Source organism: Pantherophis guttatus, chromosome 15, assembly GCF_059756535.1.
Source record: "Pantherophis guttatus breed Tessera chromosome 15, ASM5975653v1, whole genome shotgun sequence".
Taxonomy (NCBI): Eukaryota; Metazoa; Chordata; class Lepidosauria; order Squamata; family Colubridae; genus Pantherophis; species Pantherophis guttatus.
In genome coordinates this window covers 1,640,172-1,660,000 of record NC_142077.1, presented here as the reverse complement: position 1 = coordinate 1,660,000, position 19,829 = coordinate 1,640,172, and the positions used below count along the sequence as shown (strand labels likewise).

Below are 19,829 nucleotides of genomic sequence, written 5' to 3'. Positions count from 1 at the left end.
TTCCAGCTTCTATACTATTCTATTCTGTTCTATTCTGTTCTATATTCTATATTCTATATTCTATATTCTATTTTCTATCCTATCCTATCCTATCCTATATTCTGTTCTGTTCTGTTCTGTTCTGTTCTGTTCTGTTCTGTTCTAATTCTATTCTATTCTCTATCCTAGCCTACATTCTATTCTATTCTGTTCTGTTCTATTCTATATTCTATATTCTATATTCTATATTCTATATTATTTTATTCTATTGTATTCTATTGTATTCTATTGTATTCTATTGTATTCTATTCCATTCCATTGCATTGCATTGCATTGCATTGCATTGCATTCTCTTCTCTTCTCTTCTCTTCTCTTCTCTTCTCTTCTCTTCTCTTCTCTTCTCTTCTCTTCTCTTCTCTTCTCTTCTCTTCTATTTCTATTTCTATTCTTCTCTTTTCTACTCTACTCTACATTCTATTTTATTTGGGGATCTATCTAAGTTCAACGGGACTGCCTCCGATATAAATAGGAATACAATGGTTCCTGTGCTGTTCTTACCTTTCGAACCCAGATCCATCACATCAGAAGGCGTTCCCATTTTAGCGGCTTGAAAAGTGGGATCCAGAACTTCAGCGATATTTTGGCAAAACTGTGGCCTAAGTAAAAAAAAAAAAAAAAAAAAGACTATAAGACGTGTTTAAAAAATTCTCTAGTTGTTGCTTTAAGAAGAATAGAATAAAATAGAATAGAATAGAATAGAAATAGAATAGAAATAGAAATAGAAAAGAAATAGAATAGAATAGAATTAGAATAATAGAAAAAGAATAATAGAAATAGAATAATAATAGAATAATAGAAAGAGAATAGAAATAGAAATACAATAGAATAGCATAATAGAAATAGAATGGAATAATAGAAATAGAATTATAATAGAATAATAATAGAAAAGAAGAGAATATAGAAGAGAATAATAGAAATAGAATAGAAATAGAACAGAATAGAATTAGAATAACAGAAATAGAATAATAATAGAATAATAGAAATAGAATAGAAATAGAATAGAAAGAATAATAGAGATAGAATAATAATAGAATATAGAATAATAGAAATAAAACAGAATAGAATTAGAATAAATAAATTATAAAATAGATTCTAAAATAGAACAGAAATAGAATAATAATAGAATAGAATAATAATAGAATAGAAATAGAATAGAATAGCATAATAGAAATAGAATAGAAATAGAATAATAATAGAAGATAGAATAGAATACAAATAGAATAATAGTAGAAGAGAAGAGAATATAGAAGAGAATAATAGAAATAGAATAGAAATAGAAATAGAATAGAAAGAATAATAGAAATAGAATAATAATAGAATAGAATAATAATAGAATAGAAATAGAATAGAATAGCATAATAGAAATAGAATAGAAATAGAATAATAATAGAAGATAGAATAGAATACAAATAGAATAATAGTAGAAGAGAAGAGAATATAGAAGAGAATAATAGAAATAGAATAGAAATAGAAATAGAATAGAAAGAATAATAGAAATAGAATAATAATAGAATAGAATAATAATAGAATAGAAATAGAATAGAATAGCATAATAGAAATAGAATAGAAATAGAATAATAATAGAATATAGAATAGAATACAAATAGAATAATAGTAGAAGAGAAGAGAATATAGAAGAGAATAATAGAAATAGAATAGAAATAGAAATAGAATAGAAAGAATAATAGAAATAGAATAATAATAGAATATAGAATAGAATAATAGAAATAGAATAATAATAGAATAGAATAATAATAGAATAGAAATAGAATAGAATAGCATAATAGAAATAGAATAGAAATAGAATAATAATAGAATATAGAATAGAATACAAATAGAATAATAGTAGAAGAGAAGAGAATATAGAAGAGAATAATAGAAATAGAATAGAATTAGAATAATAATAGAATAGAATAATAGTAGCATAGCATAAGATAAAACAGAACAAGAACAAGAACAGCCCTTCAGAGTCCTTTTACAGCCCTCTCTAAGCGGTTTACAGAGTCAGCCTTTTGTCCCCAACCACCTGGGTCCTCATTTTACCGACCTCGGAAGGACGGAAGGCTCTGAATCAACTTTGAGCCGGTCAGGATCGGACACCTGGCTCTGGGCAGAGTCAGCCTGCCATCCTTGCCTCCCTGACCCCTGCGCCGCGCCACATATTTCGGCCTCCCCACATTTATTTCCTAACTCTGGGATTAAAGCAGCCCGTCCACCGGACGCAGCACTGACTTCTTGTCGACGGACGTTCCTTTCATCGTCCCATCGGTGTCCTCTTGGATCTGGATTCTCAGCAGGGCTGGACTTCTGCCACTCGGCCAGGAGTCCTTCTGGAAAAAAAGACAAGGCTTGGAAACATCTAGAGTCCCAGGGCTCTGCAACCTTAAAACACTCAAGGAGCCATTTGGACTCGTTTCCCACAGAAAAGAAAACGCCGGGAGCCACAAAACCTGGGTGGGCGGGGCCAACTCGACGTCACTCACTTCCACCAGTCACATGATCCCCCTGCCCCCTAGCCACGCCTACCCAGACGGTCATTAGGGCAGAGAACTGGTTGTTAAAAAAACACCGGGAACCACAAAACCAGGGGTGAAAATGCTCCCGGTTCGGACCGGTTCAGTCGATCCGGTAGTGATCATGCGGGAGGTTCGGAGAACCGGTAGCGATGGCGAACGCGAGGCTCCACCCCCACGCACCCCCAGTTGTCGTTACTTCCAGGTTTTAACCAGGAAGTAATGTACATGCGCAGGGGGTTGGACTAGAAGACCTCCAGGGTCCCTTCTGCCCTGTTTATCTATTAACAATAGCTAGAGGTTGGATGGAGAACGTGCCCCAGATGTCACAGCAATGCAGCTTACCTCTGGATTGCAGTGGCTTTGTCCCTCGGGGCGCCCGGGGGGCTCAGCCTGCTGCCTTTCCTGGCGTGGGGAGCCCCACTGGGTGTGGAGTTCCTTGTCTTGTAGGTAGCGTGCAATTTCCTAGTGGGGGGAGAGCCAAAAGGAGGGCAAAATTATTATTATTATTATTTATTTTCATTTCCCCATTGTCAAAAGCTGGCTGGGATAGTCACAAATGGCCACTACGGATCGCACGATGATTTGATGGGGGCAGGGAATACGGTGGCAATTGTTAAATCCAATGAGCGGTTTTTGGTTCCTTCCCCACCCCCCGCCACCACCGTAACTTCAAACGGTTGCTAAACGGATGTCCGTAAGTCAAGAACGAACCGCTAAGTTGGGGTTACAAGGAGGGGGAATCTCCAAATGGATGTAGCCGTAACATCAGAGCTGTAGGACAGGGAAACTCCGGAAAGACAACAGGGTATCACGGGATGAGTTCAGAGAGAGAGGCTTCGTACCGTTTTTGCCGGCCACTTACCTCATCCTGGGCTACCTGAGCCGCCCGGTAATCGTCATCTTGCTCCCGGTTCCTCTTGGCTCTCTGCAGAAGGAAGAAAGCGTTAGGTCAAAGGGGTCCAGAGAGATATCCTCCTCACCAGCAGATTAATCTTGGAACAGTGCAAATAAACGGGTCTATGACAACTCCCCATGGCCAACTCTCCATGGCCAACCATGGCCAACTCTCCATGGCCAACTCTCCATGGCTAACTATGGCCAACTCTCCATGGCCAACCATGGCCAACTCTCCATGGCTAACTATGGCCAACTCTCCATGGCCAACCATGGACAACTCTCCATGAACAACCCTCCATGGCCAGCTATGGCGAGCTCTCCATGGCCAACCATGGCCAACTCTCCATGGCCAACTCTTCATGGCCAACCATAGCCAGCTCCCCATGGCCAACTCTCCATGGCCAACCATGGCCAACTCTCCATGGCCAACTCTCCATGGCTAACTATGGACAACTCTCCATGGTCAACCATGGCCAACTCTCCATGGCCAACTCTTCATGGCCAACCATAGCCAGCTCCCCATGGCCAACTCTCCATGGCCAACCATGGCCAACTCTCCATGGCCAACCATGGCCAACTCTCCATGGCCAACTCTCCATGGCTAACTATGGACAACTCTCCATGGTCAACCATGGCCAACTCTCCAGGGTCCATTTGCCATGGGACAAGAGTTACACTAATATCAAAGAAATAGCGGAATAGAATATTTCAAGAAAGGATGCCAAAGAAGGGACAAAATGAAAGGGGAGTGACAAACATTAAAAAAAATTTTTTTTAATTATTTCAAGCAATCAAACTAAATAGTTGCGTTGTCCTGGCAATGGGTGGCCTGTGGCGGAGTTGGCCCAATGAACAGGGTGGCCTGCCATGAAGCAGAAGAGGGTCACCCCAAGATAGACGTGGGGCCCACGGCCACCCCTTTTTCCCCCCTCTCTCCCTTTTTCTGCTCTCGTTGGCTGGAGACGACCCTGGTTTTCAGACGCTGGAATTTCTAAGGGGCGGGACGGTGTTCCCTGGTTGCCCTGGCATTCGTTTCGAGATCAGCAGGGTTGGGAACGTACGATGCGTGTTTGCTCCTCCTCTTCCTCCTCTTGCAGCTTCCGGGCCAGTTCCTCGTCTTCCTGGAACTGCTGTTGGATCTGGAGCTCCAGTCTGGCCATCTCCCAATGCAGGACTTCAGGGATGCCATCTGAAGACACCAGGCAAAAGACGGATGAAGGAAAACTTGGATAGAATAGAAGTGGAAGGGACCTTGGAGGTCTTCTAGTCCTACCCCTTGCTCAAGCAAGAGACACTTCCGTAATAACAGAATAACGGAAGGGACCTTGAAGGTCATTTAGTCCAACCCCCTGCTCATTCAGGAAACCCTAGACTATTTCAGACAAATGTCTCCGTTTTACGAAGCCCTCAAAGCGAAGACGAAGAGCAGGTCTCAAACTCTCCACTTGACGTCCAGATGTGTTAAGTCCCACACACGGCATGGTGGCTGTGATGTCCAACACAACTAGAATACACAACGGAGGCACTCTGGACCTAGGTGGCCCCTTACCTCTTGTCCCACGCGAGGGCCTTTGCTTCAGCTGACCGCTCTCGTCCTTTTCCAGGTTCTGGAACCGCTTGACCCTCTCCTGGGTGGGAGAAACAAAACAAAGAAACAAATCTCCTGAGATGCTATCCTTCATGAGAACTAGAGCCTTGCTTCCTCGGATCTCTCTTCCTTCTGCTACCCCTCCCTTCCTTTGAGCTTCTGCCCTCCTTCTTTTCAGCCTTGCTCAACAAACCGACCACAAACCAAGGAGAAACCTTCATTAAACCATGATGGTGGATTTTTGTCGCAGGAATATCGGAAAAGCTCACAGAATCTTTCAGCCAACACAACATACGGGCACCCAAGAATACCCTAAGGCAGAAGCTTGCCCACCCCAAGGATAAAACACCCAGACGCGAACGGAGCAACGTGGTTATATGCAGTACAGTGCAGCGAGATACGTGCAGATCGGTACATTGGGGAAACAAAACAACCACTTCACCTACGCATGGCGCAACATGGGAGAACATACCCATCAGGAGAAGATTCTTCAGTCCATCTGCATTTAATAGACAAAGGCTGCTCTTTTAAAGACAGCAAAGTCCACATTTTGGGAAGAGAGGACCGCGGGGGTTTGAAAGAGGGGTCCGAGAGGACATCTGTGTCCAAATTGAATCGTCCTCTCTCAACAGGCTATTCGGGGCCTTGAATCATCTTAGTTGCTGTTCTCTGCACTTCGTTTCCAAAGCCTCAACGTAAATTTGAGAACTTGTTCTCCCTGTCAACTTGGTTGGAACAAGATAAAACGCTCATATTTATATTTTTATAATTATATTTTTTAACATTTTATTCCCCTTTTTTAATGGGATTTCTAACCGGAAGACAGGGTAGCTCTCCGAATGCCACAGGCGATGTGTAAGCAATACAGGTCAGTCCTCGAATTACGACCCACAATTGAGCCCGACATTTCTGTTCCTGAGTTAAAACATTTGTTAAGTGAGTTTCCTTCCTCCCCCCATTTTACGGCCTTCCTTGCCACCGTTGTTAAGCGAATCAACACAGTTCTTAAGCTAATCACAGGGTCATTAAGCAAATCTGGCTTTTCCCCCTTGACTTTGCTTGTCAGAAGGTTGCAAAAGGGGATTACGGGGCACTGAAACCGTCGTAAATATGAGTCGTAAAACCATCGTAAAATTTTGATCGCGCAACCATGCTACAGAGGTCGTAAGTGGGGGAAAAAAGTTCTATAAGTCACCTTCTTCAGGGCCGAACAGTCACTAAATGAATCGTTGTAACTCAAGGACTACCTGTAGAAGATCCGAGTCTTCTTCCGCCAACAAAAATAATGTCTTTTCGACGTACTCTTTTTCACGCTTTTTCCAAAGTCTCAACCTCTTTTTTTTTTTTTTTAGGTAACGCGGTGACCCAAACTGGATGCGGCATTCCAGGTGCGGCCTTACTAAGGCTTTACACAGAGGTTACTAACACGTCCCGTGATTTTGATTCTGGGCCTCTGTTTATACAAAACCAAGGATCGTATTATGCAACGATCCTTGGTATTATACACGAGGATTGTATAACTTTTTGTGGTGTTTATTTGAAATCGTTAAATGGTCCCGTAGCAAGTTCTCCCCATGGTCAGTTGGACGCGGCGAGTTATCCCACGGGCCTCTCTCAGCCTGTGGGAGGAAAGGATGAATGCCACCAATTGTTTCTGGTGTATTCTCTCTCCAACGTTGATATCTGGGCGCCAGAAGCGTTCCCCGGGGGGTGGACGACCGAATGCATTTGCCGAACGGAATCCCCCCACCCCACCCTTGTTACGACTGACCAAATCTTGAGCAAAGAACAAGTAACATGAATTCATGTTATTCTCGCGTTTCGCTTCTCAATGTGCCGGAACTGGATTTCAATTATGCCTGATAGGCGAGGCAAGGATTTGGATCGGACTCAAAATTACCAGCGGGGAGAAAAGCAGCGAGCGACGGCTCTCGCAAGCTACGACAAAGGACGAATTTCCCTGACGGTGAGAACCATGAGAGCCAGCGGAACGGCTGGCCACCAGAAGCTGTGGGTGCTTCAACACGGGAGGGTTTGAAAGAAGAGACTGGGCAGCCGTTTGTCTGAAACGATTTAAGGTCTCTCCTTCTCGAGCAGAGGGATGGACTAGAAGACCTCCAAGGCCCCTTCGAACCATGTGATTCTATGATTCTGAGATAAATAAATAAGATACATGATGGGTGGATGGATGGATGGATGGATGGATGGATGGATGGATGGATGGAAAGGAAGGAAGGAGGGAGGGAGGGAGGGAGGGAAGGAAGGAAGGAAGGAAGGAAGGAAGGAAGGAAGGAAGGAAAAAATGGAGGGATAGTAAGTGTACTGTAGATAATACCAGAGAGAGAGAGAGAAAGGGGAGATAGAGAAAAAGAAGGAAGGAAGGAAGGAAGGAAGGAAGGAAGGAAGGAAGGAAGGAAGGAAGGAAGGAAGGAAGGAAAGAAGGAATGGAGGGATAGTAAGTGTACTGTAGATAATACCATAGAGAGAGAGAGAAAGGGGAGATAGAGAAAAAGAAGGAAGGAAGGAAGGAAGGAAGGAAGGAAGGAAGGAAGGAAGGAAGGAAGGAAAAAATGAAGGGATAGTAAGTGTACTGTAGATAATACCATAGAGAGAGAGAGAAAGGGGAGATAGAGAAAAAGAAGGAAGGAAGGAAGGAAGGAAGGAAGGAAGGAAGGAAGGAAGGAAGGAAGGAAGGAAAAAATGGAGGGATAGTAAGTGTACTGTAGATAATACCAGAGAGAGAGAGAGAAAGGGGAGATAGAGAAAAAGAAGGAAGGAAAGAAGGAAGGAAGGAAGGAAGGAAGGAAGGAAGGAAGGAAGGAAGGAAGGCCTCCAGAATGATACAGGGTCTCCTGTTTGAGCAGGGGGTTGGACTAGATGACCTCCAAGGCCCCTTTCAGGCCTGCGATTCTAGGTTCTGTGTTTCTATGATTCTAAGCTTTTGGTTATTCATAGCAAGCCGGTTGCAGGATCGGACCTCCCCAGTAAGGAGCATTGGGTGGAAACTAATCAGGGAGAGAAGCAACCTGGAATTAAGGAGAAACTTCCTAACAGCGAGGACAATCAACCAGTGGAACTCCTTGCCACCAGAAGTTGTGGCTGCTCCATCCCTGGAGGTTTTCAAGAAGAGACTGGACACTCACCTGTCTGGAAATGGCCTTAGGTACAGGGGCTGGGATTATCAAGGAAAATCAGTGATAGCAGTGTTCCAATATTTAAGGGGTTTTGTTACGGAGAAGCAGCAAAATTCAGTTAACCATTGTTTTTCGCTTAGCGACAGAAATTTCAGGCTCCGTTGTGGGCGTAAGTCGAGGACCATCCGAAAAGCACCCCCCAAAAAATCTTATTGGCCCCTCCGACCTCCAGAAACACAAAAGGATCGTTTGCGAAGAGAGTCAAAAGTTAGCCACGGCAATTTGTCCTGGGAATTTCATGGGATTTCCTACCTGCTCTTTTGACTTCTTCTTCTTCTTCCGGTCAGCTTTTCCTGGTTTCATCTGGAGATCTTTAGGATCTTGAGTCCCCTGGGCGTCTTTAGGATCTCCCTCCGGGCTACAGGTGGACAGAGGAAGAGGCAGTTAGAACAGCAATTCTGGCTTTCTTGAATAACAGACAGAATTAGCAGGATCACAGAAGGGACCTTGGAGGTCTTCTAGTCCAACCCCCTGCTCAGGTAGGAGATCCTCGACCATTTCCATCCATCCATCCATCCATCCATCCATCCATCCATCCATCCATCCACCTTGGAGGTACTCTAGTCCAAACTTCTGCTCAAGCAGGAGATCCTAGACCATTTCCATCCATCCATCCATCCATGAATCCATCCATCCATCTATCCATCAGAATAGAGCTGGAAGGGATCTTGGAGGTCTTGGAGCAGGGTTGGACTAGATGACCTAAGGGTCCCTTCCAGCCCTGGATTATCCTCTGAAGTTGCATCTAGTGCCAGGTTTGTAGTCCTTCCTTCCTCTCCTTTTTCTTTCTTTCTTTCTTTCTTTCTTTCTTTCTTTCTTTCTTTCTTTCTTTCTTTCCTTCCTTCCTTCCTTCCTTTCCTTCCTTCCTTCTTTCCTTCCTTTTCTTCCTTCCTTCCTTCCTTCCTTTCCTTCCTTCCTTCCTTTTCTTCCTTCCTTCCTTCCTTTTCTTCCTTTCCTTCCTTTCTTTCCTTCCTTCCTTCCCTTCCCTCCCTCCCTCCCTCCTTTCTTTCTCTCTCTTTCTCTCTCTCTTTTTCTTTCAAAAACATACCCCCCACCCCCCCATTTTTTGGCCTTGCAGGCTTCAGGGAAGCCTGCTGGGAGCAAAAATGTACCCCACCCCACCCCACCCTTGTGAAAAAAAATGATGATCGTGCGCCACAACTGTGATTCTCGGAGCCTTTTATTTTACCTTTTAAAAGTGTTTTTTTTTTTTTTTTACTACCGGCTCTGGCGAATAGTCAAAAAATGCTTTTTAAAAAAAAAAGGCTCCGAGGTCCAACTCTGTTATTCTGTTATTATGGATAGGGTCTCCTACTTGACCGGGGGGTGGGGTGGACTAGATGACCTCCAAGGTCCCTTCCGACTCTGTTACTCTGAAGCCGTCCTCCACTGCAACCTTTGCATTGGGCCAAGGAGACGAGGCAGGAAGTGTTCAAAAGCCACGGAGGTCCGTAGGTCAGTCTCTTGGGTCTCTTCACACAACCCTCTACTCCCTCATCCTGCAAACCAGCTTCCTGAGCCCAAGAGAGAAGGGAGAGGAAGCTTCCTACCTTCCTTTCGGAGGTGGCCTGTTGTCCTGAAGCTTTTGGGCTTCCACCTCCTGGTTCTGAAGCCTCTTGGCCATGCGGTGGTCATTCTGGACCAGCTGGTTCTTCTGGATATTGGAAGCGTAGTGCAGCTCGACTGAGGGAGAGGAAAGAAGGAAGGCTCAAGGGGAAGCAGCGGAGGGGAAAAGACCGTCCCCAGAAGCACGAAGCCGAGTCCTCAATGGCTCAGGTGTGGGACACGTCAGGTGAGGGTCTTGGGATGGGTAGGTCATGTCAGGTGAAGGTCCTGCGAGGGATCAGGTGAGGGTCTTGGGATGGGTCAGGTAAGGGTCACATCAGGTACATTGGGTCACATTCACGAACATGTGAATGATTTTTTAAATGTTATCTAATTCTGGGTTTTATTTAATTGACCAAACTAAGTAATAATTTTAATTAGCAATTTTATGATGTTTTTGTGTCTATATTTTTCTTGACTGTACACCGCCTTGAGTCCTACAGGAGAAAGGCGGTATAGAAATATAATAAATCAATAAATCAATAAATCAATAAATCAATAAATCAATAAATCAATAAATCAATAAATCAATAAATCAATAAATCAATAAATCAGGTGAAGGAGCCTTGGGATGGGTCAGAGGTGGGACATGCCAGGTGAGGATCTGGAGATGGGTCTTGGGATGGGTTGGTCATGTTAGGGGAGGGTCATTTCAGGTGAGCCTTTGGGGATGGGTCCTGCGATGGCTCAGGTGTGGCTCACGTCAGGTGAGGGTCTTGGGATGGGACTTGGGATGGCTCAGGTGAGGGTCACATCAGGTGAGGCATTTTAGGATGGATCAGGTGTGGCCGTGTCAAGTGAGGATCTTCTAACAGGACTTGTGGTGGGGAGGTCACATCAAGTGAGGGTCATTGGGAGGGGAAGTGCTGGTTGGGGGGCGAGAGTTGCGTGGCTTGGTTGAGGGTCGGTGCCATCGCTGCTTGGCTGTGCGGTGGGTTCGAATTCTGAGGCTGTTTCGTAGACCGAAGAGGGCCACTTCTCTCTGCTGGCTAGAAAGGGGGGTGGGGAAGCCCCCTGCCTACCCTGTTTCCCCGAAAATAAGACCCCAACCGGAAAATAAGCCCTAACATGATTTTTCAGGATGCTCGTACTATAAGCCCTACCCCCAAAATAAGCCCCAGTTAAGATTGTGAGCCAGATGGATGCATTTATTACCGTATTTCCCCAAAAATAAGACCCAACCAGAAAATAAATCCTAGCATGATTTTTCAGGATGCTCGTAATATAAGCCCTACCCCAAATATAAGCCCCAATTAAAATTGTCAGCCAAATGGATGCATTTAGTACCGTATTTCACCCAAAATAAGACCTAACTAGAAAATAAGCCCTAATGACTCTTTTGGAGCAAAAATTAATATATATTTTATATTTTTATATTTTATATTTTTATGCGTCTTATCTTGCGGGGAAACACAGCATCTGTTGGGCAGCCATTCGTGCCCCCCGGAAGGAGCGAATGCCCTCGTTTTTCTCCGCCATTCCTGGCTCAGCCAAGAGTCGCTGAAGCTTAGAGGAGTCCTTCCCTTGCCCTGAACTCCCAAGCCATTAATCCCCAGCCAGACAGTCGGGGTGGGTGTGTGATGGGTTGAGGAGAAAGAGACTCAAAGAACTTGGACGGCTTTGGATGTTGTCATCCGAAGGGCCTTTTTTGACGTCACGGGATGATTCACGAGCGCGGAAGGGCGACAGGTGGGTTACGCGAAGGACAGTCCTTGGCACCCGCTGCCAAGATAGCGGCAACCTTGAGAGCGGGCCCTTAAAATGCCATCTCATCTGGCAAGGGCCGGATCCCTTGTAAACCTGTCTGCACGGCGGATTCCCTGAGGCGATCGGACTCCATCTCGTTAATTGAAAAGGCGGACGGTGCCAGACACACAAACACACATACACAAAGCCTCCAGAAAAATCACCCACATCAAGCTCATTCGTGCAGCCGAGACGGGCGCACCGATGGGAAGGGGGTCGTCCGAAGACTTGGAGGGAGGGGGGGTGTTAAATGCTGGGGGGGGATGCGCACCTCACAACGGGAAGGAGACAACTTGACAACTCAACCCAGGGCGCAACTCGCTGCGGGACCGGTCAACCGTTCGATTTTGTGATCGTTAAAACGTGGTTTTAATTTTTGTCGTTCATGGTTCCTTTTTTTTTTTTCCTCCCTTCTTTGTAGGGGTGAAATCCAGCAGGTTCTGTAGAACCGGTAGCGGAAATTTTGAGTAGTTCGGAAAACCGGCAAATACCACCTCTGGCTGGCCCCCGAGTGGGGTGGGAATGGGGATTTTGCATTATCCTTCCCCCAAGGATGGGGTGGGAATGGGGATTTTGCAGTATCTTTCCCCTGCCATTACTAGAATAGAATAGAATAGAATCCCACCGCTGGACTGGACCTACCATTGGTCTGAAATTCCTGCCCGAGTAGGGGGTTGGACTAGAAGACCTCCAAGGTCCCTTCCAACTCTTTTATTCTATCCTATCCTTTCTTTAAATGATTCTATTCCACAATTACTTTAGATATTAGTGGAACTCTTGCCCTGTGGCGAGTTGGCACAGCAATTTAGCCGCGACGAGTTGTCGTAGACCCTCACTCACAATTTCGGAGACCCCGCCCGGCCCATTCCCCAAATCCCCGTCCTTACTCTCTTGCTCTTGTAGACAATAGGCCAACGCACCGTCTTCTAGAACAGCGAAGTCCCGGCAAACTGCAGGAGGAAAAACAGGAAAAACACAGGAAAAAACGGAGGATTTTGCAAATCGCCCCTATTACTAACGTCGGTTAAAAACCGAGATTCCCCCAGAATCCTTCCCTCATCGTAATCTAGTCTTTCCTAACCCGGGGTGGTTGCTTTAAGAGGGGTGGACTACAAAACCCAGAATCCACATGAAATTTGGTCTTGTTGGAAACAGGGCCCCTTGTTCGACTCTTGTCAAGATCTTTTTTTGGCTCCTGAGCTTGTCTTCTGGGGTGTTTTTTTGGCAATTCCTGATGTTTATGACAGATGTTTGCGGACTTTATCGGATGGCGTGTAGCTCAGCCCAGTTTTCAATGAAAAGGCGTTACACGTTTTTTTCCCCATTTGAACGGAGAGGAAAAACAGATTTAACGTTGTAAAAACAAGCATTATTTGGGTAATTGCTAACGGACACCCCTGGTCACTATTTCTCCGTCCTCCATGAACCCAAAGTTGGCAGATCCCACCAAGGATCCCCACCCCTTGAGCCCATTTCTTTCTTTTTGTGGTTTCCCCCACACTTCAACATCCCCCCCTCCCACCTTTTCACGGACCCCCCGTTCAATCTACGGGAGAGGTTTCTTGGCATTGTGTGCTCTTCCCTGCTTTCCAAATTCACATTTATTCCATATCTCCTGTCAGAAGGCTCCATCCTTCTTCCTCTGTGTTTTCCCTTCATCCTTCTTCCTGTCTTTTTCTTCATCCTTCTCATCTTTTCTTCATCCTTCTTCCTGTCTTTTCTTCATCCTTCTTATGTTTTTCTTTATCCTTCTTCGTATGTTTTTCTTCTTATCTTTTCTTCATCCTTCTTATGTTTTTCTTTATCCTTCTTCGTATGTTTTTCTTCTTATCTTTTTTTCATCCTTCTTCCTGTCTTTTCTTCATCCTTCTTATGTTTTTCTTTATCCTTCTTCGTATGTTTTTCTTCTAATCTTTTTTCATCCTTCTTATGTTTTTCTTTATCCTTCTTCGTATGTTTTTCTTCTTATCTTTTTTCATCCTTCTTCCTCTCTTTTCTTCATCCTTCTTATGTTTTTCTTTATCCTTCTTCGTATGTTTTTCTTCTAATCTTTTTTTCATCCTTCTTCCTCTCTTTTCTTCATCCTTCTTATGTTTTTCTTTATCCTTCTTTGTATGTTTTTCTTCTTATCTTTTCTTCATCCTTCTTCCTGTCTTTTCTTCATCCTTCTTATGTTTTTCTTTATCCTTCTTCGTATGTTTTTCTTCTTATCTTTTTTTCATCCTTCTTCCTATGGTCTGTGGTCTAGAGTCTCCAACTCGAGCAGGGGGTTGGACTAGATGACCTCTAAGGTCCTTCTAACTCTATTCTGATTGATTGATTGATTGATTGATTGAAATGGTCTAGGGTATCCTGTTTGAGCAGGGGGTTGGACTAGAAGACCTCCAAGGTCCCTTCCAGCTCTATTCTGATTGATTGATTGATTGATCTTGGCCCCAAAGTTATCGGCCCTCTCCCTCACCCTGAGCTGAGGTCAGACTGTGTGGGCACAGCTCACTTTTAACAACCACTTCGCTTAGCCACAGAAATTCCGGCCATATGTTGAGGACTACCTACACTCCCGGATTGTCTACTTTTTAACCTTTGTGAAAAGCAACAGTGGAAACTCTTTGCCGAACTCCAGGAATGTTCAAAGTTTGGATAACGGAGAGAAATTTTAATGCCTCGTTGCACCAGGAACATCCCCGAGAGAAGTAGAGACTCAAGAAACTGCAGTGCCAAATTTGCCACCGAATGCGTTTGGGACGGCCATAATAATCTCAATCTCCACGCAATTTGGAATTTTGGAGCCTCGACAAATTCCCTGCTCCAAAGAATGTGTGTGTGAAGGAGAAGCATCAAAGCCTCGAGCTTGGAAAGGCAACTCCAGACATGTCCAAGATTTCCCAACAGGAATTTAAATTCGAGAACTTGTTCTCCCTGCCGGCTTGGTTGGAGCGGATAAAACGCTTGTGTTTTATAATTATATATATATATTTTTAGCACTTATTCCCATTTTTAATGGGATTTCTAACCGGAAGAGACCGTAGATCTCCAAATGTCACAGGCGATGAGTAAGCAATCCGGGTCAGTCCTCGAATTACGACTCAGAAAGTTGAGCCCCACCTTTCTGTTCCTGGGTTGAAACGTTTGTTCGGTGAGTTTTGATCCGTTTTGGGGCCTTTCCTTGCCACCGTCGTTAAGCGAATCAGCGCAGTTCGTAAGCTGGTCAGAGGGTCGTTAAGCGAATCCGTCTTTTCCCTTTGACGTTGCTTGTGGGAAGGTCGCAAAAGGGAATATTACAGGGACATTGTAACTGTCATAAATATGAGTCAGTTGCCAAATGGTTAAATTTTAATCCCGTCACCATGCTGGAAAGGTCGTAAGTGTGAAAAAAGGGCCTATAAGTCACCTTCTTCAGGGCCGTTGCAACTTTGAACAGTCACTAAATGTAACTTGTTGTAACTCAAGGACTACCTGTAGAAGATCGGAGTCATCTTCTGCCAACAAAAATAATGTGTTTCGACTTTCACGCTTTTACAAAAGTCTCAACGTCTTTTTTTGTAACGTGGGGGCCAAAACTGGATGCAGTTAATATTCCAGATGTGGCCTTACTAAGGATTTACAAAGCGGTACTTACACCTCACCTGATTTTGATTCTATGCTTCTGTTTATGCAACCGAGGATCATATTGGCTTTTTTGGATGCTGCTGCACACGGCTGGCTCATGTTTAAGGGTTCGTCTAGAAGGACTCTTAAGATCCCTTTCACCGTGACGGTTTTTGAGCCAGATTTCTCCTAATCTGGACTCCTCCCTTTGCTTTATTTTATTTTTTTCCTGCCCAGGTGTAAAACCTTTCTTTTACAAATGAGCAGTTGTTAAGTCAAGGACTCGGTATACTTTAAAAAAAAAAATTGGGGAGGAAAATTCTGAATATTCAGCTCTTTTTATCACATACCTTCCTGGACGGGTGGTAGGCAGGAGCTGTCAATCTGCACTTCGGTCATTGTGTCCTTTTCATAGGGTCAAACTCCAAAGACAATCTGGAAGACATCGAATTGCTAAGAAGCTGGCCTGATGTTCAAGTCAAAGAGTATTTGCAAATAATAATAATTAAAAAAAAGGATATTCCTTCTATGGAATGTTCCAAACAGATTATAGATTACAGAAGATGATAGAATTCTATAATAGAATTCTAGAGAAGGGAAGGGAAGGGAAGATGGAGTGGAGGGGAGTGGAGTGGAGTAGAGTAGAGTAGAGTAGAGTAGAGTAGAGTAGAGTAGAGTAGAGTAAAGTAGAGTAGAGTAGAGTAGAGTAGAGTAGAGTAGAGTAGAGTAGAGTAGAGTAGAGTAGAGTAGAATTTGAACAGAACAGAATGCAGAACAAATGTAGAATGGAAGGGAAGGGAAGGGAGGAGAGGAGAGGAGAGGAGAGGAGAGGAGAGGAGAGGAGAGGAGAGGAGAGGAGAGGAGAAGAGAAGAGAAGAGAAGAGAAGAGAAGAGAAGAGAAGAAAAGATGGAATGGAATGGAATGGAATGGAATGGAATAGAATAGAATAGAATAGAATAGAATAGAATAGAATAGAATAGAATAGAATAGAATAGAAAGAAAGAGAGAAAACTGATAGAAAGTGATTTATCGCTTTGCAAATACGTAAAAAAATGATTTTCTAAAAAAAATCGTTGGAAAAAAATGCAACAATCAGATGGGATGGCAGGCTGTGTCCTATTTGAGGCAAACGTTATAAAGGCCAACATTTCTATAGATTAGAAGATGATTGGTTACAAAATTTATTACGCTTAACAACCGCGGCAAGGGAAAGCCGTACAATGGGGGCGAACTCCCTTAGCCGACGTCTCGCTTAGCAACGTAAATTCGGGCGCTCAGTTGCGGCCGTAACGCAAGGACTGCTTGCATTGTCTTGTTGCTTCAAACCAAACAAAGATATTTTTTTCTTCTTCTTCTTCTTCCCAAACCCTTTCTGGTTAAATGAAAAGGATCAGCATTTTAATACAAAATATATTATTAGAGAGAACGGTTTTAATGAAGGAAGGGGAGCAGACTTAACGCTGTAAAAAAAATTTTCCCAGAAGGATGAATGAATAAATGAATGCATGCAAATTTTGGGTCAGGACAGCATAATTTCTATGAACTGAGCTAAGGAGCTATTTATTTGCTCTCTCTCTCTCTCTCTCTCTCTCTCTCTTTCTCTGTGTCTCTCTCTCTGTCTCTCTCTGTCTCTCTCTGTCTCTCTTTCTGTCTCTGTCTCTCTCTGTCTCTGTCTGTCTCTCTTTATCTTTCTCTCTCTGTCTCTGTCTCTCTCTCTCTGTCTCTCTCTGTTTCTGTCTCTCTCTCTCTGTCTGTCTCTGTCTCTGTCTGTCTCTGTCTGTCTCTGTCTGTCTCTCTTTATCTCTCTCTCTCTGTCTCTGTCTCTCTCTCTCTGTCTCTCTCTGTTTCTGTCTCTCTCTCTCTGTCTGTCTCTGTCTCTGTCTGTCTCTGTCTGTCTCTGTCTGTCTCTCTTTATCTCTCTCTCTCTGTCTCTGTCTCTCTCTCTCTGTCTGTCTCTGTCTCTCTTTCTGTCTCTGTCTCTCTCTGTCTCTGTCTGTCTCTCTTTATCTCTCTCTCTCTGTCTGTCTCTGTCTCTGTCTCTGTCTCTCTGCCTCTGTCTGTCTCTCTTTATCTCTCTCTGTCTCTCTCTCTGTTTCTGTTTCTGTTTCTGTCTCTGTCTCTGTCTCTCTCTCTCTCTGACTTGCCTTACTCCCCAACCCACCCACCCCCCGCCACACACACACATAGCACTGAAGGGTTCAAGGCCTGGAGACTAAAACATACAAATTGGGTACGGCCAGTCTAGAGAAGAGAAGGTCCATGATAGCATCTTCCAGTATTTGAGGGGGGCTGCCCCAAAGAAGAGGGGGGTGGGAGTCAACCTATTTTCCAAAGCACCAGAAGGCAGGACAAGAAGCCATTCTGCTGGACGAATGGATGGATGCATGGATTGGATTTGTAAAAGTCCTTAATGCAGACTAGATCCCTACCACTGCACGGCTCTCTCGCCAGTCTCGGATGGCAACTCCAACCTAACCCAAATGTCCAATTTTGGTGTCTTTCCTAAGACGAGGAAAGGCCCAGAGGGACTGACCCATGTTCAGATGGTGTGTGTGTGTGTGTGAGAGAGAGAGAGAGACAGACACACAGATCAAAGGGACTGCCGCCTTCCTCCCTTCCTCTCTCCTCCTCTTCCTCCTCCTCTTTTCTTGCACGCTTTGAAGATTTCCTTGGCTGCCCTGCAGGAAAGGAAGGGGGAGGGGGGGATAGATGGGTGGAGAGGGGGGGGCGACACCCCTCCCCTTGAGAGCAAGAGAGGGGAGATCCTGTTCACCCTAACGTTGAAGGAGGGGGGGCACCGAGAAAGTCCCCCCCCCCTCCGCCCCGCTGGAAGACGGGAGGAAAGCTGCTGGTTTTGGGGAGATTTAATCAGGATTCCTCGGTCCATATAGGTTCGGGGGTGGGGGTGCTTGAGGGTCTCGGTGTGTGTGGGGGGGTCAATTTCAGCTGATTTGGATCCTCCCCCCCTCCCCCCGTGAAACGAAAGAGATCTCCGGGGCCGCAGCGGAGAAACCTTCGGATATCTCTCTGCGGGCCCAGGAAAAGGGGGGTCGCGGACCCTCGCAGAGCCTTACCTGGGAAGGTTTTCTGCCCGGCGCGGGGGTCGCCCTCTTTTCCAAGCAGCCGCAGCCTTAGCAGCAGATGGGGCTCCTGAAGCCCACCCGGCCGTCCAGCCCTTTTCCCAAAAAAACTAACGAAGCCAGCCAGCTCCGTGCGCCCGCGGAGCTGTCCAAAAAATCCGGCCCGAAGATGCTCCCGGTGAAACGGGCCAGGTGGAAAACCGGGGAAGAAGGGTGGGGGGGGGGCGCAAGGAAAGAAGAGGGGGAGGGAGGGGAGCAGGCAGCCCCGCCAGACTCCTCCTCCTCCTCCTGCGCCGCAGGGCTCCTCCCTCTTGCGCGCTTCTTGCCCGGCAGGTGCGCGCGGTGGCACCTTTTCCCTGCGCTCTGGAGAGGCGCAGAGCAGAGGGTCTCCGCTGGGCAGGAGAAGGGTGGTCGTGGGTAGCCAGCCAGCCAGTCTGCCCTATCCTGACCCTGGGGAAGCCAGCCTGGCAGTTGCGCTCTCCCCTCCCCTCCCTTTGCGCGCCCCTTGCTCCCATCTAGGAAACCCCCGAGGTCATTTGCGCGTTCCTACTAGCGCAACGCTTTGGGGAACGGCTCTCCCCAGGTGCAGGAGAGCGTGCTGGCTGCGGACCGGCAGACAGGCAGAAAGAAGCCAACCCCGGGGGTTATACAGCTAGTCCTCGACTTACAATGATTCGTTTAGTGACCGTTGGCTGTTAGAGAAGGGCACTGGGGGAAAAAGGCACTTAGGACCTTTTGAATTCAGGGTTTTGGATGAACCATGCCTCCCCTTGGTTGTGTGTATTGAGATTCGGATGCCGGGCCACTGACTCGCGTTTACGACGGTCGGCCGTCGTAATCCCCTTTTGTGACTTTCCGACTTTGCAACATCCACGGGGAAGCTGGATTCGCTTAACAACCGGGTTGACCCTAACCGAACAGCCGACTCGCTTAACGAATGTGCCGAGCGTCAAAAACTCACCCAACAAATTTCTCCCTTCGCGACGTAAATCCCGGGCTCCTCAATTGTGGCCGTAAACGGAGGGCCACCTCGCCTGTATTCCAAAGTGGTTTTTAATCTTTAAAAAAAGGCAAATGGAGTGGATTTTTTTTTTCTCCAGGAGGAAAAACAAGATCTCTCGCTTCCTATCCTTCAAATACAACAGTATAGAACTTGTACAGTTTGGTTTCCCGAATTACAACACTTTGTTTAGTTAAATTTAGTTAAATTCAAACTCGGACCACACGTTTTCCTGAATAGTTTTTAATCCCAGAGCTATAACTGCCCTCAACAATGAACTAAAGGGCCACCATCGGTGAGCTGTTGGACAGAATTACTTAGTCTGTTTATTGTTTGTTTATTTATTTATTTATTGGTTCGATTTATATGCCGCCCTTCTCCGGAGACTCAGGGCGGCTTACAACGCGTTAAGCAATAGCCTTCATACTTTTGTATATACCTGCTTAGTAGGGCTTTCGGCCCCCCCTAAGCGGTGTTCTTTTTTTTAATACAAAGTCAGCTTATTGCCCCCACAATTCGGGTCCTTATTTTACCTACCTCGAAAGGATGGAAGGCTGAGTCAACCTTGAGCCTGG

At 45.3% G+C, this 19,829-nt stretch overlaps 1 protein-coding gene across 2 annotated transcripts in view; it reads right to left on the bottom strand.

Annotated features, from left to right (window-relative positions):
- LOC117656614 (uncharacterized) overlaps positions 1-18,759 on the bottom strand; it is a 19,369-nt gene extending 610 nt beyond the window's left edge. The window contains exons 1-11 of one of the 2 annotated variants that reach the window (XM_034404796.2): positions 18,249-18,759; positions 15,524-15,608; positions 12,473-12,535; positions 9,785-9,917; positions 8,487-8,592; positions 5,002-5,080; positions 4,514-4,641; positions 3,418-3,480; positions 2,898-3,017; positions 2,272-2,369; positions 538-635 (exon numbers count right to left, since the gene is read on the bottom strand). In XM_034404796.2, coding sequence (XP_034260687.2) covers positions 538-635; positions 2,272-2,369; positions 2,898-3,017; positions 3,418-3,480; positions 4,514-4,641; positions 5,002-5,080; positions 8,487-8,592; positions 9,785-9,917; positions 12,473-12,535; positions 15,524-15,572 — 937 coding nt within the window. In that variant the 5' untranslated portion in view covers positions 15,573-15,608; positions 18,249-18,759. The remainder of the gene's footprint in view (positions 1-537; positions 636-2,271; positions 2,370-2,897; positions 3,018-3,417; positions 3,481-4,513; positions 4,642-5,001; positions 5,081-8,486; positions 8,593-9,784; positions 9,918-12,472; positions 12,536-15,523; positions 15,609-18,248) is intronic. The other variant, XM_060684746.2, reaches the window with a different exon arrangement.
- Between the last annotated feature and the right edge of the window lie 1,070 nt (positions 18,760-19,829).